Source organism: Giraffa tippelskirchi, chromosome 9, assembly GCF_054371585.1.
Source record: "Giraffa tippelskirchi isolate mGirTip1 chromosome 9, T2T-mGirTip1v1.2.pri, whole genome shotgun sequence".
NCBI classification, from domain to species: domain Eukaryota; kingdom Metazoa; phylum Chordata; class Mammalia; order Artiodactyla; family Giraffidae; genus Giraffa; species Giraffa tippelskirchi.
The window spans coordinates 27,981,414-28,005,928 of record NC_137283.1 but is presented as its reverse complement, the minus strand read 5'-3'; the positions used below and the strand labels follow the sequence as shown (position 1 = coordinate 28,005,928).

The 24,515-nt window shown below is 42.0% G+C and overlaps 1 protein-coding gene and 1 long non-coding RNA gene across 3 annotated transcripts in view; one reads left to right on the top strand and one right to left on the bottom strand.

Moving 5' to 3' along the window:
• Nucleotides 1-17,031, bottom strand: part of RYBP (RING1 and YY1 binding protein) — a 69,534-nt gene extending 52,503 nt beyond the window's left edge. For both annotated transcript variants that reach the window (XM_081528379.1, XM_081528380.1), the window contains exons 1-2: nucleotides 16,815-17,031; nucleotides 15,939-16,064 (exon numbers count right to left, since the gene is read on the bottom strand). In XM_081528379.1, the coding sequence (XP_081384505.1) occupies nucleotides 15,939-16,064; nucleotides 16,815-16,846 (158 nt within the window). In that variant the 5' untranslated portion in view covers nucleotides 16,847-17,031. The remainder of the gene's footprint in view (nucleotides 1-15,938; nucleotides 16,065-16,814) is intronic.
• Nucleotides 17,032-17,214: 183 nt separating this feature from the next.
• LOC145520899 (uncharacterized) lies at nucleotides 17,215-21,009 on the top strand. The gene is made up of 2 exons (XR_014064887.1): nucleotides 17,215-17,636; nucleotides 20,168-21,009. It is a non-coding gene; the product is annotated as an uncharacterized LOC145520899 (long non-coding RNA).
• The last annotated feature ends 3,506 nt before the right edge of the window (nucleotides 21,010-24,515 follow it).

The window sequence follows — 24,515 nt, the reverse complement described above, 5'->3', positions numbered from 1 at the left end:
ATGACCAACCTAGATAGCATATTTAAAAGCAGAGACATTACTTTGCCAACAAAGGTCCGTCTAGTCAAGGCTATGGTTTTTCCACTGGTCATGTATGGATGTGAGAGTTGGACGGTGAAGAAAGCTGAGTGCCGAAGAATTGATGCTTTTGAACTGTGGTGTTGGAGAAGACTCTTGAGAGTCCCTTAGACTGCAAGGAGATCCAACCAGTCCATCCTAAAGGAGATCAGTCCTGGGTGTTCATTGGAAGGACTGATGTTGAAGCTGAAACTCCAATACTTTGACCACCTCATGTGAAGAGTTGACTCATTGGAAAAGACCCTAAGGCTGGGAAGGATTGGGGGCAGGAGGAGAAGGGGACGACAGAGGATGAGATGGTTGGATGGCATCACTGACTCGATGGACATGGGTTTGGGTAAACTCCGGGAGTAGGTAATGGACAGGGAGGCCTGGCGTGCTGCGATTCATGGGGTCGCAAAGAGTCAGACACAACTGAGCGACTGAACTGAACTGATTGAGAGACTGTAAAATGTGCGTCCAGTGTTATATCTTGTGGGTGGAGGGTTAAGACATTACAAATACATTATTTTCCATAGATTTTAAGACAAGTATTTGGCATCCATGATACTTAAGAGTCATTATATTATAAGCTATCAAAACTGACTTAAATCATAGTATTTCAAAATTGGAGCAAACACAGACATCATCCAGTTCTGTGAATTTCAGGGTATTTCAAGTGTTAACTGCAACCCACAGTTTTACATTCCAACCTTGTACACAAATCTGTGCATATTATGTTTTATTACAATATATTATTTTTTAATTCTATAACTGTAGCAGCATAAACTTGTAAGAAATTCTAGGCATTAAGACTGCCCCTGACAAAATAGTAGAAATGTTTGAAACATGACTATATCAAATTTCATCCCCAAAGTCAATCAGAATAGCTACATCCCACAATTCTCACACCCCTCCAATAAAGGAAAACAAACAAACACTGAAGCAGAATTTCATGTTGTAAGTGGCACCAAGATCAGAAATGATGACTCTTTTGTAGGGGTTCTGATGGGTTCTTCGTGTAAGATTTATAGCCCTCAACCTACAGTAAAGATAATATAGACAGGAAGAGGGGCACTATCAGGTAAATCATGCTAAGCCAAAGGACTATCCGAGAAGGCAAAGAGAAAACTAAGGGGCAAAGAACATTTCACCTACCTCCCCCAGTTATCACTCTTGTCCTGAGCACCAAAACATAATTCCCCTTCTTATAAATATGCTTCAATGATGTACACCCAAGTACGTGTGTGAAGATGACTTGATAGCAACAAACTGGAGGTCCTATGACTTAAATTTTTTATTGAAGAAACCAGAAGTTCCACAATGCACAAGGTGAAAAGAGAATCTACATAGTATAACACAGAAACTGAACACCTGATGATACATGTTCCACCTGACTCCACCCAGGAGATGACTGCCTTCTCCTGCACCACTGCCTCAAGAGTCAATCATTCACAAACTCACTGCCTCTCACCGCTGACTTTTAATGGTGGCATGCAATGTTCTTTCAAAGAACTGTGTAATTTTCTGAGTAAGTCAAGCGATGAACAGCACTTCAGACAAACAGCACTTCAAAGAATAAGATTTTAAGGCAGTCAGCATATATAGCATACTCTTAGCCCATTTTTATGGGTATATTTAGCCAAGAGATAGAATGATAAGCCCTCAACTTTATGAGAAACATCACAATGAGCAAAATATATCACCTAGTCTATACAGGCTTATATTATTAACATTTTACAACACAGGTGATCTGATTCAGCTAATAATAATGACAGGATAATTCTCAGAGAGGTAGCTATTCAACTCACATTCTATCATCACCCTCTCCTAATTTAAATGGCCCTAGACGAGGATCATGTGTTTCTCCCGAGGTGAAAAATGTGGAAGGGAAAGAATCAAAAGAATATAGTTAGAACACTTTGGTATCATATTTGCCTGTTTAATTATACTCATTTTTCTATTTCTTCTATTCTACTAACTTGGGTATGAAATCAAGTAAGTTATTTCACTTTTCTGAGTCTCAGCTTCTTCAACAGTGAAACCTAGAATAACAACTACCTCTCAGGATTGCTCTGAGCACTGCACTGGGAAAACAGACATAAAACTGGCATGCAAAATGTAAAGTACTATGCAAATACACTGTGTTTGAGGATATCATCTTAGAACTTACAGCCCAAATGTTTGAGTGCCTCATGCAGTATTTTGCACATAAATGCTCAAATATTTGTCCATTCATTCAGCCGTAATTTAAAAGTTAGTGCCCAAAACTTTAATTCTGGAACCAAAGATTATTTCATATACTTCTTACATATTTATTCACTAGTAACAATACTAAGAAATCAGCTGTGCCTTTAGAACGGTTAGTCATTTAATTCAACACACAATCTATTGGAATAATAACATTACCACTAGTTATATACTTCTTATAGTATGTGTCCTGTGCCAGATCCGTATACATTCACTCATATAATCCTTAGCATACTCCTACGGAGAAGCTACTGGAGAAGCTACTATCTGTAACTGAAAAACTACAGCACAAGTTAAAGTAACACACCCAAGGTCTCAATATTGCATATGACTGACTTGATGTTACTCAAACTTAGGTCTGACACCAAAGCCCTGACTTTCAACTACTACTGCTACTACTCTCCAATATGAGAGCCACAAGGGACCTGTGGCTATTGAGCACTTGTGACGTGGCTAGTTTGAATTGACTCGTGCTGTAACTGTATAACGCACAATGGATTTTGAACACCTAGTATGAAAAAAGAATGTGAAGTACCTCACTGCAATTTTATATTGATTACAAGCTGAAATCATGATTCTGATATAATGGATTAAATAAAATACATTCTAAAACTAATTTCACCTAATTTTATTTATTGTTGCTACTAGAAAGTTTAAAATTACCTGTGGCTTATAATGCATATACTGGACAACACTGATTTAGAGTATTATACAGGACTGTGTGAATCAAAAGAGCACAGTTTTTTAAATGTTTTAATTTTTGAATTAATTTTTATTGGAATATAGTTGCTTTACAATGTTGTGTTAGTTTCTGCTGTAAAGCAAAGAAAATCAGCTGCTGCTGCTAAGTCGCTTCAGTCGTGTCTGACTCTGTGCGACCCCACAGACGGCAGCCCACCAGGCTCTGCTGTCCCTGGGATTTTCCAGGCAAGAACACTGCAGTGGGTTGCCATTTCCTTCTCCAATGCATGAAAGTGAAGTCGCTCAGTTGTGTCCGACTCTTACCGACCCCATGGACTGGAGCCTGATTTTCCAGGCAAGAGTACTGGGGTGGGGTGCCACTGCCTTCTCCGAGAAAATCAGCTAACATAGACAAATTGGGTTGGCAGAAAAGGTCATTCAAGTTTTTCTGTACCATGCTATGGAAAAATGTAAACAACCTTTTTGGCCAATTCAGTGTATTCCCCCCCACCCCCTTTTTGGATTTCCTTCCCATTTAGGTCAACACAGAGCACTGAGTGGAGTTCCCTGTGCTATTCAGTAGGTTCTCATCAGCTAGCTATTTTATACACAGCAGTGTATATGCATCAGTCCCAATCTCCCAATTCATCCCATATCTCCTGCCCACCTTGGTATCCCGTTTGCTCTCTATACCTGTGTCTCTATTTCTCCTCTGCAAGTAAGTTCACCTGTACTATTTTTCTAGATTCCACATATAAGCGATGTTATACGACAAGAGCACAAGACAACTTTAAATTCATAAACACAGTATGTTTTTGAGTATACAGGTATTTTCCTATCTTAACAGCTGTTTTAATACTAAGTTAATTTAACCAGGGCTTCCCTGGAGGCTCAGTAGTAAAGAATCCACCTGCCAATGCAGGAGACACTGGCTTGATCTCTGATCCAGGAAGATCCCACATGCCGCCGGGCAATTAAGCCCGTGTGCCACAACTGCTGATCCTGTACTCTAGAGCCCTGCGACTGCAACCACTGGAGCCTGCGCTCCACAATGGGAGAAGCACCTGCAATGAGAAGCTTGTGTATCACAACTAGAGAGTAATCCCTGCTTCCACAGCTACAGAAAGCCTGTGCAGCAACAAAGACTCAGCACAGACAAAAATTAGTAAATAAATAAAAATAAACACACAAAAAAACTAAGTTAGTGTAATCAATATAAACAGAACTTTAAATTTACTTAACGTAAAATATAATTTTGCTTATTTAAATTTCAATTTCTAGAATTAGATAATTATTTTTAAAATTTTCTATCATGAACATTGGTTTTTCCAACCACAAAACTGATACTGGCTCATTAACACTACAGAAACTACAGAAAAGCACACATACAAAAAAATCCCATCATCCCACCAAACAATTAATATTTTTGATCAGTCATTACTTCTAGGTATGTATATCAGATGAAATCACATGAAATAACACTTAACCTGGGATTACACTGTTTATCATTTTAGAACTGGCTTTCTCTAATAAATTAAGAGCATTTTCTTTTACTACATATTTTTTCTAAATTTTTTTTCTTAAATTTTTGTTGTTGTTCAGTCACTAAGTCATGTACAACTCTTTGTGATCCCAAGGACCGCAGCATGCCAGGCTCCTCTGTCCTTCACTATCTCCTGGAGTTTGTTCAAATTCATGTCCGCTGAGTTGATTTTGGAGCCCAAGAAAATAAAATCTGTCACTGCTTCCACTTTTTCCCCTTCTATTTGCCATAAAGTGATGGGACTGGATGCCATGATCTTAGTTTGATTAATGAGTTAAATTTTTATTTGGAAATAATTATATATTCATAGGAAGTGGGAAAAATCGTACAAGGTCCTACATAAACCTTACCTAATTTCTCAAAATTGCATCTTCTTGATTACAGTATAGTATCAAAACCAGGAAATTTACATTGGTATAACACATGTAAACAGTTCTATGCCATCTCATCACACATGTGGATTCATGAAGCCATCACTACCATCAAGAATCAGATCTATTTCATCACCACAAGTATCTCCCTCTTGCTATCCCTTTACAGTCACATCAATCTCCCTCCTTTCCCCATCATCCTTAATGCCTGACAACCATTAATTCTGTATTTCAAGAATGTTAATAGCATCCTACAATAGGTGACCTTTGGAGATTGGCTTTTTTTCTCTCAGCACAAGGGCCCTTTGATATTGCCAGTTGTATGCATTAATAGTTTGCTCCTTTTTAAGAACTGAGTAGTAGTCCCTGGTACGGATGCACCATTCACACTCTGAGAGACACTTTTCTTTCCAGTTTCAGCCTATTACAAGTAAAGCTGCCATGGATACCTGTGAACAGATTTTGTGCGAATACAAGTTTTAATTTCCCTGGGATAAATGTCCAGGAGTCAAATTCCTAGGTCATTTGGTAAGTTTTGTAAAAAACAAACTGCCAGAACTTTTTTCAGAGTAGTTGTACCATTCTACATTCCCACCACCAGTGTATGAGAGATCTCAAAACATTTTTAAGAGGCACAAAATATTTACAGCTATTTGACAGTTTCTAACAATTCCATGCTGATTCCTACGTAGGTTACTTCATTTTTTGTTAAAATGATGCCGTTAGTATACACACACAAAAATTTTTGCATACAGATCACACAAATTCCTATATGATAAATTATTGGGTAACGAGATACAAATATTTTAAAGGCACTTGCTAACAAATGCCATAATGACCTTCAGAAAACTTAAATCAACATGCACACCGCCCACCAATGGTCTGTGAGAATGTTCACTTCCTAGTCTAAAATATCTTTTTCCATCTTTAATTTCTTACTTGCAAAAAACATTATCTTGTTTGGTATATATTTGAATAATGGGAAGGTTGTATACATTTCCCACATTTCCTGACTTAATTTGTAGTACTTTCATAAATTATCTGTTCATATTCTTTGCCAACATTTTACTGGAATGTTGGTGTATTGATTTTAAGACCTGGTTCTGTCTCTCTGACTTATGGTGCAAAGAAAGAGGTGTTTAAATAAATATATGTGAAATTCAACCCAAGTGTTAGTAATGCAAGATAATCACTGATTTTAGGATACAAAAAATAAACTAGTTTACCTGATATGGTCCCCCAACTTATCAATACTTCTATATTCCACACAATGTGGAGGACTCGACACTAATGCCAGCTCTGGATTAAAAATATGCTTCTTAGAATGTTATCACTTACTTAAGTTCACTTTAAAATGCCAAGACATAATTTTTCCATAACAAACATCAAAAACAACCTCCATCTTCATGAGGACTGGCTGGTTTCTCTTTAAAGGAGAATTTAAGGTCATCTAAACCAGTTTTCAAAGTATGCTCCCTAGACCAGCAGCATCAACATCACCTTGGAACTTGTAAGAAATGCAATGCTACCCCAGACCTACTTAATCAAAAACTGAGAGCCTACATATGAAATCTGATCTGTTCTTAGAAAGCAGTCACCAGGTTTGTTTTCTCCAACTAATCACCACACATTTGATATTTTAAGACCCAATAAGTCGATGAAACTGGCATCCTACATCACCCTTAATTTCTTGTCCCTTCCAAAGGCTTTTGAGGTGTTCTCTTCAACTGTATTGCTAGTGATCTCAAATTACAGAGAAAACGTTATGAATAAGTTTTAAGACGCTTCTTTTACATCCTCCCTTCCTAGTTTCTTTTCCCTATCAAAGGATAACCTACATAGATTTTCTAAATTGACTGAGGGAAGAAAGGAGAGGAGCAATAAAGATCTAATTATATTTAACAATAAAAATTTCTGCTGTTTACCCTGTGATTTCAACTACAGACGGTCCTCAACTTAATGATGGCTCACAACTTAGGATTTTTCAACTTTACGATGGGGCAAAGTGATACACAGTCAGTAGAAACCATACTTCAAATTTTGATCTTTCCTTGGGCCAGAGGCATGGGGTACAGTACTCTCTGGCGATGCTGGACAGAGGGCAGGCCCCGCAGCTCCCTAACAGCCACACCACCAGCAGTACAAACAACCGATGCACTTACAACCATTCCGTGCCCAGACAACCATTCTGTTTTTCACATTCAGTACAGTATTAAAACATTACATGAGACATTCAACAGTTCATTATAGAATTGGCTTTGTGTTAGGTTGATTTTGCCCAACTGTAGGCCATCATAAGCGTTTTGAGGTGTTTAAGGTAGTCTAAGGCAAGCTGTGATACTCGGAAAGTTAGGCGTTTTAAATGCATTTTCAACTTTCGGTATTTTCAACTTATGGTGGTTCTGGACATAATCCCATTTTAAGTCGAAAAAGGTCTGTACTTTTGATTTCTGAATTACACAGAGGTTTATTTGCAATGCCTTTACTGAGAATTCATCTTTGCCATCCATCTGTGTCAATCACTGCACAGAACTGAAATTATAGCTAAATAAATAAATGAATGAGTCAAGACTGCAACTTAACAGCAGTAATTAATTCAAATAACAGTAACGTATACCATGTACAAGGTGCAACTATCAAGTTATGGGTATGTTAACACAGTGGACAGCATAGCATAACATTTTCAACAACACTTAAGACGCTCTGTAGCCATTTTTAAACTGCCTTTAGGTGCCAGCTTACAAGCACCCTCACCTAGTTCCTTGTTTAGTCGCTAGGTCATGTCTGACTCTTGCAATCCCATGGACTGCTACCTAGTTCCTTATCACCTTTAAAATTGGTTTTAAACAACACAATTGATCCTCTGCTTTATTAGCAGACTTTTCCATATGACTTTTGGCAGCCTAAGTCACCAAATGTGCAACAAAAAGAGAAGAATGGTCATAGTTATTGTTTAGGTAAGTGTGCTAAAACTCTGAAGCCCAAAACCACTCCAGGAAGTACTTTAAATGCACAGGCCAGGGTCTCCAAGGTTACAGTCTGTGTTTAATTTCTAGAACATGTTTAGGAAACAAAACCATAAAATGAGAATACTACTTCTTAAGGACATACTTTATAAAGACAAATTTCCCCTAATTCAATAACTTTACAGACAAGAAGCAAGCCCTAATGTGCAAGAGTATGTATCAGAACTCTTTAACTGGGAACAGTTTTAAAGGCAACTCCGATTCAAACTTCCAGTCTTCATCTAATCTATATACATTTACTGAACCCCTACTGAGTGCCTGCCACTGTAACACACACATAGAATGATGTGAAAAGAAAGATCATGCCCTCAAAAAGGTGAAAACATAACAGAGGTAATCAAACAAAAATACAGTTCAAATGTTATGAAGAGGTACACATGACTGTAGGGCATTGGAAAAAGACTTCTCAAGACGTCTAGAACGACAAACAGGAGCCAGCCAGGCTAAGGAAGGAGGCACATTTGAGAAGAAATGCAGAGGAAAAGAATGTGTGGAGGTATGGAAATGAGACAGTACGGTCCATACGAAGAAATACCAAGCAGTTTGGTATGAAACACAGAAGTGCTGTGTTTGTTTAGGGCAGACAGTGTGCCGGCAGGCTGCATCCAGAAATTTTAAAGAAACAGTAAAGGATCAAATCAGAAACGCTTTGTGATGGTAAGGATTTGGACTTTACCCTAAGAACAATGAGAACCAGGAGATAATCTAAGCTGTCCAAGTGTCCAAGAGGCCCAAGAACCAGCTGGATCTGTTTGTCACGTGTATTCATGCATGGGGGTGGTGACAGGTGGTTAATAAACAGTATATGGGAATTATCAGGCTGTAAAGAGTGGGAAGGTATGGGTGACATTTGAGTGTTAACAGTTAAAAAGGAGAAGGCACAGAACTAACTTGTATCAACTTGTACAACAAACCCCATATCAAGAACCAAAAAGGAATAGTTTAAATCTCAGGTTCACTGAGGAGGTATTCCCCCAAATACCCCTCAAAACAGGGTCTCCACCTCCTCTAAAAATCACTTGTGTTCAAACCACTGATCATCTTTTTATAGTCTTATCTTTTCAACAAGTTAGTTAGGTTCCTTCAGAGCAGGAATTTTCTGTTTATTTAACCAATGCCTTGAAATATAAATGATTGATGAACAATATTACTCATGACAGGCAAAAGTTTACTCTATTTATATACTCTAGAAAGTTCCACATACCAGGTTTTCTTCCTTTCACCTAATGATATATGGATTTATGCTGCTGTTGGAAGGAGATGGCCGAGTTCAAGTATGTAGGTAATGAACAGAAGCTGAAGAGAGATTCTATCTCTAGAACGTGTTAGAGGTCTGCACGCAGAGTTAAACACTTAAGCTATTCTTACGGTAAAACAGCACTGGTAAAATAAGCAAAACCACACACAATATGAATATTCACAAACATAAGAATGAGTGAAAAAAGCCAGGCCCAGAAGTGTACCTACTGCAAAGTTAAAAGCAAGCAAAACTCATCTCCAGTGTCAGACGTGAGGACAGGGCTGGGATGGGGGAAGTGACTGGAAGGGGGCCCGAGGGGCTTTGGGGTCCTGTTAATATTCTGTGTCTTAATCTGGCTGCTAGTTACACAGGTGTGCTCACTTTGTGACAGTTCATCAGGTCCTACAATTATGATTTGTGCACAGCTCTGTATGTATGCTACAGTTCACAAAGTTCACTTAAAAATAAACAAGCAAAAAAAAAAAAAAAAAAAACACCAAGGGAGCAAATGCTAGGAAGTATAAAAGATGTCACAAAGAGAAAAGGCCCTGGCGATGGGGCAAGCGGGCAAATGAGAACCACAGTGACTGCAAAATGTTTCAGTTCAAGTTGTAAAGCGGACAGCTGGAGATCCACTATTTCCTCAAGTACTAAGGAACTGTGTTAGTGCTGATAACTATTTTGCTAAACTACATACAGTTAGTTGCAATTTCTTTAGCATCTATGAAAGTACACAATAAATACATGGTGCATGAAAAAATACCACATAACTGAATCCATTTAGCATCTCCTATTCGAGTAACAGTTAACCCTTAAACAACATGGGTTTGAACTACACAGGTCCACTTACACACGGATTTTTTCAACAGACACATAGTACAGTACTGCACATTCTGTGGTTGGTTGAATTCACAGCTGCAAAACTGAAGATAGCCTGCAATGCAGGAGACCTGGGTTCGATTCCTGGGTCGGGATGATCCCCTGGAGAAGGAAATGGCAACCTACTCCAGTACTCTTGCCTCCAGTCCTCTGCCATGGGCAGAGGAGCCTGGCAGGCTACAGTCCATGGGGTCACAAGAGTCGGACATGACTTAGCAACTAAACTACCACCACCTAGGCAGGTCCTGGAACTAATGCCCTTGGGATACAGAGGGACAACTGTTATGTTAATTTCCAGCTACACACAGAGGCATGGGAATCAGCACCCCTCATCTCCCAGTTTTTCAAGAGTCAACTGCAACAGGACATACTGGCATGCTAGCTGGCCAGACTTTAGTCTACAAGTGCAACTAAAAGTTTAGCCTGGGCATAAAGGCTCAAACTCTATGAACTGTCCCCAACCAAATGAGCTAACTGGTGCAGGTAAACCTTCAAAAAGGAAAAAGTTATCCCCTAGTTCCAGAAGAAAGCAGCATCAGTGTTTCCTAAAAAGGCCAGTGTGCATCTCAACACTGTCTGTAAGGCAGTTGCTCTGCCCAGTTCTGATCTCCAGCTGAAACGATCTTTTTCTTCTGTTCACTTTTCCTCTCCATAGTACTTTAAGCTTCATGAAAACAAAGATCTCATCTGTCTGTACACCACGTACACAGAGCCCAGATGGCTGTGTACTCAATAAAAGCTTGTCAATCACAACTACCCAGGTAATTTATTGATACTTTAAGGTCACCAAGTATACATAAGATCAAGTCAGTACCAATAAATCAGTTAAGTCCACTATAACAGCAAACACAAAATAAATTATCACTTCGTTTCTGGGTTAAGAATAATCTCTAAACCTGTACCCGCTTTTGCACCAACTATGAGGCTGAATGATTTGGAAGATGGATAATTTTCTATGTACTTTATGGAGAAATTTTATGAAAAGGCAAACACTAAAATAAAACTAGTGCGGGGAGTTCCTGGTGGTCCAGTGGTTGAGCATCCACCTGTCGATGCAGGGGACATGGGTCCACTCCCTGGTCTGAGAAGATCCCACATGCCGCAGGGCAACTAAACCCTTCCTGCAACTACCAAAGCCGATGCACCCTAGAGCCTGTGCTCTACAATAAGAGAATCCACCGCGTTCAGAAGCCGGTTCACCACAATGAAGAGTCGTCCCCTGCTCCCCACAACTAGAGAAAGTTCAAGCATAGCAACTAAGGACCCAGGGCAGCCAAACATTAAAAAAAATTGTAAAATTTAAAGAAACAAACAAACAAAAACCACTGTGGCCTAAGACGCAGAACCGCGGTGGCAGATGACCCAGAACTATGGGGAAGGAAGCCCTGCTCCTCTCTAGGTGAGGCCAGAATGGAGACTCCCCAGCTTTCTGGGAGTCTTCCTCTCTGAAAAGTATCACAGGATGATGCACTTCTGAAGCTTTCAGCAAAGACAAAAACTTTTCATGTTTCACTAAATATGTGCATTTTCCCCCTAAAACTTCTAAAGAACTTCATGACAAGTCAAGAGACTGAGTTGTCAGGGTATCTGAATTTAAGGAGAGAAAACGTCCAAAGTTACAACTGCAAAGAATCAGGGAGTTCCTGGACAAGGGAATTATTTGACACGCAGACAACTGAGTACTACCAATTCCCATTCAATATCCTGAGTACCAGGCTTTTTTTTTCTTTTCTTTAAGGCCACACCATTTTATTACCTAACCTCACTTTTACTCGTCTGTAAAAGCTCTAAATAGAATACATTTTTCAGGGGGATAGTACTTAGTGCAGCACTATTATCAAAGCACCACTAATCAAGAAGAGCTGCAGCAGTATCTTAGTAATTTTTACTTTACAATATTTATTTATAGATAATTGCATTCAGAGAATTAACAAGACCAAAAGTAAAATACATTTATCAACATATCTAGGAAGTTATTACTCTGTCCAATACTCAAGAACTTCAACTTAGAAGAACAATGGTTAGGTAAATTTGTGCGTTTGTGGTTTTGTTGGGTTTTTTTCCCTTTTAAAAGCTAATATCTTCTCTCATGAGATTTGCAAAGTGGGCTGGGAAATATTACTTGGGCTATCACCTAGGGAAGGGATAGTGTTTCTTCCCACTCACCACCACCTTCCATACACACTCCTGTATTTTCTACCTTGAAAGGCTCAAGGTACATCAGCATGATGGGAAAACGAACATGTCAGCTGCAGGTGGCTCAACTACTGAAGCCCACAAGCCCTAGAGACCATGCTCCACAAGAGAAGCAGCACAATGAGAAGCCCAAGCACCCCAACTAGAGAGCAGCCCTCACTTGCTACAACTAGAAGACCAGCACAGCCAAAAATAAAGAACTCACTAAAGAAATAATTTTTAAAACTGTATCACAGAACAGGCATAAGGAAGCCATTCACAGTGATATAAATATTCTAAAACTGGTTTGTGGTGATGGCTGTATAGCCAATTTTTAAAATAACCAAAAATCACTAAATTAAAAACTTATACAACTGGTGAATCTTATAGTATGTAAACTATGTCTTAATAAAGCTGTTTTAAAAAAAACAATAAAGAGTGGAATGAAATAGTTGGGAAAAGGAGAGTATTTTAAGAACTAAAGAGATGCAAAACAAATCCAAAATAAAGATTTCCACTGCCCTCTGAACCTCCAAGTAGCCAACAAAGTATTGCCTCTTTCTTCCCTTAACAGATTCCTTTGGCGCTTCTGACCTTTCATTCTGCTCTATGCTGCTACAAAAAGAAAAGACCTTCTGAATCACTTTCATGACTCTACCTGCAGAACTAAATTTATCTGGTACACATGGCAATAATAGTGAAACATGGCAGGTAATTCTGTAGAAATCAATTCTTCTTATCCAGAAGAATTGAAGGGAGGGGAATTCTTCTAATTGACATCCAAGCCAGACTGCTCAGACCTCCTGTAGCATTTTATGCATACCTCTCTTAGAGCCTTTATAACTTGGATTATGGTCATTCCTATACATGTCTTACCAACCTTTTAAAAAACCCCCTTCCTGTCTTCAATGTCTTGAGCAGTAATCTTTCACATCCTAGTAATTTAATAAATGTTCTTTGGATGAGTGACAGTATTTTCTGAATCAAACTGAAGATGATCAATTCTATTCTCAAAGAATACAGTCTGGATCCTACTAGACTACCGTTAATTCGAAGCTGAATTCCTTACTTCATTGGCAGACAGATGATGGCAACAACAATGACATGAATGATTAACAAACTCCAGAATTACCACTAGCTACCCAACTGTCAAGGCTGTTATAAAATATCAGCTCAGAGCAATAAAACTCAATTTCTATACCAGTCAGCAGATTAGAAGTCCTTTAATTACTTAAAAAGTCAAAAAATTTTTGCTTATTACCCAGTATCCAAAACCCAACAAGTTTTCTACTGCCGTTAATACCACGTCTGATTAAAACTACACAAGGCATGGGACTTCCCGAGTGATCCAGTGGCTAAGACTTAACATTTCCCCTGTAGGGGCTGCAGGTTTGGCTCCTGGTCAGGAACTAAGATCCCACATACTGTGCGACAAAAAAAATTTTTTCATAAATAAAACTATAAAAGGCAGCAAATGTCAAACCTTTGTTGTATCAATTAAATTACAAATAAAAAAGGCCCAGGGAAAAGACAAAGCAGTAGTAACTAGTATCAGAGAAATTAGCCAACAGTTAATACACTCAATAGAACAGGACGAAAACCTGTGAAATTCACTCTTCTACAGGAAACCCACTCACAGCATAGGAAGGCCAAAATGTTATCTGCCTTCTTGTTAATGACTTTTAGAACAGTCTTTTATAAAGACTTTTACATCTAACACACCAAGATACCGACAACAACCAACATGAAATTAAATTATGTAAAAGTATCATGAGTTGGTTAAGAATCTAAATCCTCAGATCTCTTAAATCTGAGTTCAAATCCTACACAACCACAGACCTCAAAAAATCATAGACTCTTAAAGACAATAGGTGAGTATCATGTTCCTGAAATATTTTCATTATTAAGAATGTATTTGTTTAAAAAAACATAATTCTAATGTTGTCATCTATGGGTCTGAAAAAATTTTAAACATCTACATTGTTTTTAAAATCAACACCTTCCACGTGCTTCCAAAAGTTAATGAGTCAGATTTTTTTTTAATACGTGTAGAAACTGAAGTGCACTCTGTTATGAGATAATTATTCCCAGCAATACACTGGATGTAAACTTTTGAATTTGCGTAAAGTTTCTCTTCACCAGTAAAGTTCTCAAGTTCTTAGGAGTTTCCTAGTCATTACTTCAACATCATCTACGGTAACACTCAAAGCAAAACCACAATAAAGAGGTTTGGCCTCTGAGGGATTCTACACGTAAAAAAAACATTACTCAAATAAAATACAATCACTATCGCTTTAAATAACAAATACATTTCTAAACTTTCATGTCATTTGATGGAATTCCCTGTTTTAAGTAGCAAAACAAGATCTACTGAGCTCCCAATGGGTGTTTTTAACTAAATCTGCTCTATAATACCAAATACTGATATGAATTTACTTTAAAAAAGTACCTATGGGAAAATACTTTTAGCCCTGGAGTATTTTTACTTAAAGGTCTCATTACTTAGCAAAATTCACATTAGTGTTCCACCAGTAACTGGACCAATTCAACCCAGTTACATTCTTTAGGTTGCTCAATATCCTTAGTCCCAGGTATAAACAAAGCAACCAAACCCTAACAGGACACATTCATTTAGTCAAAGAACATCCAGCTAGAACTGTGCAGTCTACCACACGGTCACGTTGGAACATTACCAATTCAAAAACAAGTACCTGATGAAATGAGACTTTCAGCAATCAACTTTAAAGATACACAGGAAAATCACTCATTTCATCTTACTTTCACACACACACATTCCCCCCATGTCTGCCCATTAAATGACATAAAGAATAGTTCAACTTCAAACTAAAATCACTGAAACAAATACAAGGTAGAAGTTAAAAGATGACCAAAAGACTTAAAAAATCAGCTCTGACATTTCATTCAAGTATATCTAAATGTTAAATCTGAAGTAGTTCAACTCGTTTTGATACCATACACTTTACTACCTTCACTAGAATGAAAAGGAATTCCTTCAATACTCTTTTCATTATAGTAAAGCTCTAAACACAAACTTCAGTATAATCACACTAATCGTTACACATTTTCCAAAAATCCGTCCTCCATCACCATCCCTCATAAGCTAATCAGAAAACACACACACACAAACTGGCAGTTCAGTCTTTCAAAAAATGCCACTTTATCAAACCCCACCATTTATTGTCAAGTGCAAGGGGGATAAAAAAAAAAAAGACAGCTGCAGTTCAAGACAGGAAAAGCACAACAACCCCGTTACTGTACAACCACCACCAAATTTCTCAGGGAAGAGAAAAATAAATCAGGATAGGCAAATTAAAAACATTCTGCACATGGCAAAAATAAAAGGTCCAATGTCCTACAATCCATAGCAAAAGAACTGCTTCCTGTCTTTTGGAGCCAATACCAATAAGCCAATGGATACAAGTGTCAAATAAATCCAGCGTCTGTTTGAAATAAGACTAAACCTGGAAAAATTCTCTCCCATAAATCATTCAGTGAACATGAGGCTTTGCACCCAACATGAAATTACACACAATCAAAACCACACATCAATCCCCCCCCAACCCGCAAATGCAGAAAAAGCTGTAATCAACAAGTTGGAAAGAGGGTGGAAAGTAGAGCTCACAACACTCTCCCCAATCTTGATTTAAAAAAAAAAAAAAGTCCTTTAACAAAAGGTAACAGAGATCTTCAAGTACCTTGTGGAGGTGCCTTTCCTCACATCGCAGATACTGCATTTAAAGGCTTCGGCGCTGTTTCTGAAGGTGCAGACGCTACAATCCCAAAAGCCTTCGTCTGCGGCAGGTTTTGCTTGTCTTTTTGGCCTTCGGAGGAGTGAGGAGTGGGGGAAAGGGGAGGGAAGAGTCAGGGAGCAGGAAAAAGGGGGAGCGACAGCAAAAACACAGGCGCCGGTGAGCCGTCGTAATTTCCCAGGAATCCGGCGCTGGAAACTTCGCTAAGACGACCACCCACCCACCCTTTTCGGGGCCGAGAGGAAGGACCGGGGGAGGGGACCGGGCGCCCCCACCGGCACCCTGCAGCCTCCGGGCCCGGGCTGTGCTGCCTCGCACAGTAGGCGGCGGCGGCGCCCCGGGAAGGGCCGCGGCGGGCGCAGGAAGCGGGCGGACTTGTGGACTTGAGCGTGAGGCTGGGGGGGCCGGGAGGGGAGCCGCGGGCCGGATCTGGAGGGGGCGCGCAGGGGCAGCCCGAGGCCGGCGGCGGGGAGTGGGCTGGCTCCTTCCCTCTCCCCTCCCATGCTCGCGCCCTCCCTCCCTCCCCACCTGGTTAAATCTCCCTTTGTCTGGGAGGAGTGGCGGCGGCGGCGGCGGCGGCGGCGGAGGGCGGCTGAGGAGGAGCCGCCATGGCTGCGGCGCGCACGGCCGGCGGCCCCGAGCGGGAGCGACACCGCCTCCCGCCGCCGCCACCGCCCGCCGCCGCCGCCTCCCCCCGCCCCCGGATCTCCATCTTAGCAGCGCCTCCCCCCGCCCCGGGTGGCTCCGGGGCCTAGTCGTCGCCGGCCCCCGCCCGCCCCCAGCCCTCCCTCCCCTTCCGCCCCCTCGGCTCGGAGCAGGTACCTGGTCGGGCTCTTCTTGTCGCCCATGGTCATGGATGGGCTGTACCCCCGCCCCCCCCAAATCCGACACCGGCGCTGCTCGGAGGAGAAACGCCGTCCGGGGAGTCGTCGCGGACCGGCCCCCCTCCCTCCCCCGCGCCCGCCCGCCCGCCCTCAGCCGCTGGGGCTCGAGCTCCGGCCGCCGCCGACGCCGCCGCTGCCAGTCTCCGGACGAGACTAGTCCCCGCCAGCGCCGCCTCCGCCGAGTGACTGACGAGGGGCGGGGCCGGGCGCCGCGCGTCACTCGCCGGGCGGCCAATGGGAAGGCGGCGGCCGGCGCCGCGAGGGCGGGGGCGGGGCGCGGGGGAGGGCGGGGCGTGGTGGACGTGGGCCGGGCCGTCGGTGTGCGTGCCCTGGAGTGTGTGCGCGCTGGGGGCGCGCGTGCCTGCTGGTGGCCCCGCGGCCTGGCGTGGCGGAGCGTGCGAGCCCGGCAGGGCGCACGTGGCCGCGCTCGGGTACCCACTCTGGGCTTTGGCCCCCGCGAGGCCGCCCCGTAGGGCTGTCGCCGGGCCCCTAGCCCCGAAGCCGCCCCGGGGAAGTAGTTGGGCGCAGTTTGCGCGAGCCGGTAGGGCTTTCAACCGCCGCGACGCTCGCAACGCCTCGAGGCTTGCAGTGCCCCCGGAGCTGGCAGGGCCTCTTTTGGCCTGGGTTCCCCCGCGCCCTTATGCTCCTCTGCCACGCGGAGCTTTGTACCTGCCTCTCGTGAATTCCCTGCCTCCAGTCGATACACCGCCCCGAAGCGCCTTCTCAAGCCCTTGACGCTGGAGGGAACTGTGCAGAAGAGGTGTGTCACAACTAAATGTCCCCCATGGCCCGACACTCAGCTTCTGCTTGAACTCCCCCAGAGCCTAAATGGGGCGTTTCCCTAGGGAAGTTACTGTTCAAATACCAGCAGCCACATGCCAGCAATTTAAACCTTGTGCCTCAGCGCCATTCTCCTCCTTTGGTTGTTTGGCAAATTCAGGGACGTAATACACGAAAAGCAAGCAGGTCAGTGCCTGGCACTTAGAAAGGCCCAATAGAAAGTAGTGGGTTGAGAACTATTATAACTGGGCCTGGGTTGTGCACCATTTCCCCTGCTTTAGAAGCTTCTTGGAGGCCAGGAACAAGTAGTACCCTTTCCTTTTTAGCCTGCTCCAAGAACGCTTGCCAAATTGACTTGAACGTGACTCAGGCCCCTCTGCCCTCAGGCAATGGGGAATCATGGTAGAGGGAGGACCCAGATGATAAGATAAAAGGCTTGACTGGGCTGAAGCCCTGGTGGGGGTAGGGCCAGGGTCAGAGGATGATGCTAGAAATTGAGGGTTGGGGATAGGGGTGTGGAGGGAAAATAAGAGGGGCCCTCAGCTTCCACTGAGATAGCCCCCTCCCCCCAGTTTATATGCAAACATAGAGTGGGCTGCTATCAAGGCTGCCCTATAAAAAGGAAGCATTCCAGGGCAGGAGACCAGGGGACCTCACTTCCCTGAGACAGAGTACCCACGGAGCAAGAAGTCCTAGGATCAGTCCAGGAATCAGAAAAGAGAGAATAAAAGAGGGAGGGAATGTGTCAATGATAACCTTGATCAGCACATGGTGTCCTTTCTAAGGAGGCACACCCTGGAGGGCCAGGAGGGACAACACTGTTAGCCAGGGTCAGCAACCTCCCAGGCCAACCTTCAGGGAGAAAAGGAGGAAGAGGAGGAGGGAGGCATGGGGCTGAGGGCTAAAGAGTCCAGAGAAAGACAAGGGGCATGTACACAAGCCATGGCCCAGTGCCCACAGCCTTGGCCTCTGGTGTCTGCCTGGCATGCTCCCAGGACTCTGCCCCTAGCATGAAGGTACAGCAAAAGAAAGAGAATTAACAAATTCCAGCTGGAGGAGTAGCCTCTGGGGAGGGAAACTGGGTAGCTGGGAGCCACAGGTAGTGGGAAGGACACTGACTTTATTACCGTTTACCTAGAGTAAAACGCACGAATTGTTTTGATAGCTCCATGAATTTTTACATGTATCCACTACACCTTTGCATGCAACATCCGAATCAAGATATAGAGTCTTTCCATCTTCCCTCCCTGCCGACTAGCTTTGCCTGAACATCATACGGTATGTACTGAAGTGTCTGGCTGGCAGCTTTTGCTCAACAAAATATGTGTGGTATTAATCCATACTGTTGCCTGTCCTAGTAGTTCGTTTTCATTTGCTTAAGTGTGTAGAATTCCACTGCAAATACACGGTCATTTAGCTATCCACAGGAGACCAACCTTTTAGTGTATTTGTGTGTGTGTATTTGACCTGTTTTACCTTTTTTTTTAAAAAAGAAAAAGTTTAAAACCTGATTTGAAGAAAAAAGAAGTTCCAGAATAGAGAACTAGTTTCTGGGAACATATCAGACCCACACATCACACCATGTGGTTGTAACTGTAGAAGCTCTTAAGTTCATTCACAAGTTGGAGGTAGATATCTACTGAGAGTCTCCTTACTGTTACAGGAGCCAGACAAGTCTGCTTCATGCTGGAGAACAGCATGGCTGTAGACAGAGTATCAGACTATGATTCTAGAGCAGTGCATTCAACCTGAGCTGGGTGGGGAGCAAATCTTCCACCATGTTACTTTGAACTAGTGTGAGGTGAAGGGATGGGTGGGAGTTGACAGAGAGCCACCCTCTTGCTCCCTTGTTTCCTATCTTGAACTTCCATTTCATATTTCATTGGAAGGAGAGGTTCTACTGCTTTAACACTATTAGAAACCCATGATTTTAGAATAGACACTGGTCAGAAGCACTCTCCAAGAAATGTCTGGTGTAAATGATTTCATGGATACACAGGGCAGATTAAAAGACTACATTTGGACACTTTGCTTCCTTCCTCCTTATTCACTACTTCCGTTACACTGACTGTTTCAGGAATGTCATGTCCCCACTGCAGGGCCTTTGCACTTGCTATTCCCTATGCTTGGAATGCTCTTCCTCCACACCCCACCCCAATAACCACATTTACCTCCTTCATGTCTTTGCTCAAAAGCCACGTTTTCAGTGAGGTTTTCTCATGTCATCTAATCTAAAAATATCGTCCACCAGCCCTCTATGTGTTCTTTAACTGCCTTACTTTTTTTGTCCTTTGCACTTATCACCGCTTAACATACCATGCCGTTTACTTATCTTGTTTAGCAAATCTTTGGCCAGTAGGATAGAAGCTCTATAGCAGCAAGGATTTTTTTTTTTCTCTTTTTCTCCCCCGCACCACCATCCTCACTCCAACACACACACACTGTTACATATAAATGCCTAGAACAGTGCCTGGTAAACATGTGTTGAGGAGAATTTCTTTCATTTAACAGTAATTTATTGCACAGCAACTTGGTGCCTTGCCCCATGCCAGGGACAGGAAGATCAGATAAACAAGATAGACTTGATTCCTGTTCTTTTGGAGTTTACATTCTATTTGAGAAGGCCGACTTTATCTGAGTAATTAATTATGATTGTGACAACTACTGCAAACTACAGGATGCAAGGCGAGATTGCCTAGAAGAAGAGAAAGGAAGAACATTCAGGGATGTGGAGCTTTGAAGAAGTCTGAGGCAAGCAGCTGTACCAGGAGCCCTGCAACAGAGGAGACCTGAGACTGAAGACGTAGCCCTTGACTATGTCTTGTTTGGTAGGGTGGGCTAAGGTGAAAGTACAGTCTTTATCCTAAGTGCTGTTGAAGCCACCGATGAGTTTAACAAGACTCTCTGCTGGGGACTGTCTGTGGTCTGCTTTCATGAATGAGGGCCTGTGAGAGGCTGATCCCCTTGGAACATGGACACAGTGGGAGGATTAGATCGCCTTGGGAACTGAACAGGAAGGCAGTTCATAAGGAACTTCCCTCCTTTCTTATGCTCAAGAAAGATGTAAAACTACTGGTGCCTGTCAAGGAAAGTTCTGAAATGTTATCAGCTCAGCTTTCTCCCAGACAGAAAACCTAAATACTAAGACTGGAACTTCAAGTGAGAGAAAAAGCCTTTCTCCAATACCTTAGGGCTTGCTCTATCCATGATATACCTTCCTTTAGTCTGAGTGCAAACTATAGTTTGGGGTGAGATTGTCCCCAATCTGCAGTGAAATGAGAAAGCTAAAGGGGTGAATGTATGAATACTATACTAGATCCAAATAAATTACCAATTAATTGGTTCTCAGCAAACACTGTTTTTTATTCTGATATTATGTCCTTCCAATTTTTTTCATTTCTTGGAGGTTTGGGTAATTTCAATGCTTCTTTTTTTAATGAGTGTTGGCAATAGTAGACGGTGTTTACCTGCCTAAAATGTCCTCAATTGACCAAATCACAAGCGGACAATTCTCTATTGGCTTCCTAACGCTCTCTCCTCACTAATTTTATCTTTGATATTTTAAGTGTACCAAGATCTGAATAATTTTAACGAAACATTCCAACATAGTGTTATTGAGTGGAACAGGAAGAAAAAACCAGTATCGCTTAGTGAATGAAAAAGTCACCCAAGAAGGACAGAAGCTAGGAAGATTAAGATTTCTATCATAATTGCTAAGATTTAATGCCCTACTTTGCGCTGAATATTCCTTCAGTGGTTTAAGAGAGAACATTTCTTGAAGCGTCTAACTACCTACAGGATCTTAGGAACTGGAGAAAACCTAGCTCATTTCAGTGAAAAACTTAGGCCTGTGCTGGTGCCACTGAAGACATCTGTAGAGAGTTACTGAAGATAGGATTAACTTCTAAAGAAGCAACCTCGGAGTCAGAAAGAGGTGGAGCTTCCCAGAACATCTGTGTTTGAACCTTAACCAGATTTTTCAGCGAGCTACGCTGTCACCTGTGCGTGTGCTCATCAGAGATAGTTTTATTGATCTGCTTCTTGCACAGGAAATATCATGTCATATTTACAAAAATTAATTCAAAATAGATGAGACCTAAGTGCAAAACCTAAAACTATAAAACTTCCAAAAGAAAACCTTTGTGGCCTTGGATAGACCTAAATTTCTTAGATACAAAAAATAAAACCAAACAAAACCACATGATCTATAAAAGAAAAAGTTAGTAGCTTGGACTTCATCAAAATTAAAAACTTCTGCTCTTTGAGAGACACTGTTTAGAAAATGAAAAGTCAAAGACTGGGAGAAAATATCTGCAAAACACATAGTTGATAAAGGAATTGCATCCAAGATATATGAAGAATTTTTACGATACAATTGGAAAACAAGTAATCTGATGAAACATGAGGAAAAGATTTGAATGGACATTTTGTCAAAAAAAAAGTATGAATGGTTAATAAGCATGTGAAGAGACACTCTACATCATTATTCATTAGAGAAATGCAAATTAAGCCACAGTGAGATACCACTGTACCTTAGAAAGGCTTAAATAAAAAATCCTGACATTCCCGAGGGCCAGGGAAGACATGGAGCCACCCTCATACAACACCAGTGGGAGTGCAATATGGTATGATTCCTCCGAAACAACAGTTTGACAGTTTCTTACAAAGTTAAACATACACTTACCATATGAGCCAGCAATCCCACTTCTAGAAATTTACAAAGAGAAGTAAAAACATATGTTCACACAAAAACCTGTACTCAGATATTGATTCCTCATCACCGAAATTTGGAAACAACTCAAATGCCCTTCAGCTGGTGAATGAGAAACAATGAGCAGTAGGTACCGCCACACGGAATACTACTCAGCAAGGCAAAGGAATAAACTCCAGCCATATCTGTGCAGCACAGGTGAATCTCAAATGCATTATCCTTAGTGAAAGAAGCCAGTCTCCAAAGGTCACATAGGGTGTGATTCTATTCAGGTGACATTGTGGAAAAACCAAAACTACAGGGATGGACAACAGGGTGGAGGGAGGATTTGGCTACACAAGGAAGAACAGCAAAAGGGAATTGGGGGAGCAATGGAAGTAACTTACATCTTGATTGTGGAGGTGGCTAAGACAAAATACATGTCTACAAAACTCAGACCTAGTCACCCCGAAAAGTAGCTATCACTGTATATAAATTGTACTAAGTCACTTCAGTTGTGTCTGACTCTTCATGACCCTATGGATGGTGGCCCAGCAGGCTCCTCTGTCTATGAAATTGCCTAGGCAAGAATACTGGAGTGGGTTTCCATGCCCTCCTCCAGGGGATCTTCCCGATCCAGGGACAAACCCGTGTCTCTTACATCTCCTGCATTGGCAGGCAGGTTGTTTACCACTAGCACCACCTGGGAAGCCCATATAAATTCAGTTCAGTTCAGTTGCTCAGTCGTGTCCGACTCTTGGCTACCCCATGAATTGAAGCACGCGAGGCCTCCCTGTCCATCACCAACTCCCGGAGTTTACCCAAAATCATGTCCATATGCCTCAATAAATCTGACTTTTGATCATTTGGAATTGAAAAGGTCCCCAAGCCTCCACATTCCACATTGCCTGCCCTCTCTATAGTAATAACCGCAAAGCTACAGTTTTGTAGTTTTGCTGTGTGCCTAGCACTGCGGGTAAACCCTGTGCCTTCCTAGGTGTCCTTTCCAATAATTCACCCAGTTACTCAGGCCATAATCCTTGGAGGCATCCATGACTCATCTCTTTGCCTTGTACCCTATCTCCTGTCCATCAGCAAATCCATATCCTGAATCTGACCACTCCTCTTCATCCCCATTGCTATCACTCCAGGTTAAGCTGGGATCACTTTCCAGCTTCCTAAATGGCTCCCTACTTCCCCTCTTGCTCCTGGAACCTGTTAGGATAGGTTCAGTTAGGTTATGGTTACAGTTCCCAAATCTTCATGATTTATCCTGATGAAGGTTGATTTCTCTCTGAAGCGATGTGCCCACTGCAGGCCAGCTGCAGCTCTGTCCACCTCCAAACCCAAGCTTCAACTCCAATATTGTTGACTCCTGACACAGAAGGAAAACGAGCCCTGGAGGATCTCGTACTGGCAATTGACTGCTTTCCCTGGAAGTGACACTTGTGACTTCTGCCCCCCCAAACTCATTGGTCAGAGTCTTAGAGCCCCACTTGGCAATAGGGAATGCAGCCCACCGTGTACCCAGGAGGTGCAAGAAATATTTGGCAATCAGCTTAGTGATTACCATGATTCTTTGAAGTCTCTTCTCCAAACAGTAGTCAGAGGATCCTTCTAAGATGTAGATGACAGAGTCACTCCCTTTGCTCAGAATCCTCTAATGACTTCTCATGACACTTTGGTTAAAATTCAGAATCTTTTTTTCCCCCTAACATTGTCTTTCTGTTTTTACATTTAATATTCTTCATTTTATCAATATAAAATGTATCAAGGATGTTGACCTTTTCTTCTTAATCAATTTTGAGATGACAAAGTAAACATTCTGCTTTTGTTCCAACCTCACAGTACATAAAAAATTAATAAATCATATATTTTCTTGAGTGATTCATGAGCTAAATGAAATTAATAACTAAAAATTACATATAGTGCTTTAAAACGATGTGAAACCCAGAATTTTGTCCCTGGTCTTCGAGGCCTGCCGACTTCATCCGCTCCCAGACTCAGCACCTCTTGCAGTTTCCTGCCAAGTGCAGCCATCCCTTAGGGTGTTTCTGCCTGTTCTTCTCCCAGATATTCCAATGGCTCCATCTCTCTCATGGTCCAGGTATCTGCTAAACACCTCCTCTTCAAAAAGAACCTCTCTGACTAAGCCATCCTAACCTGGTA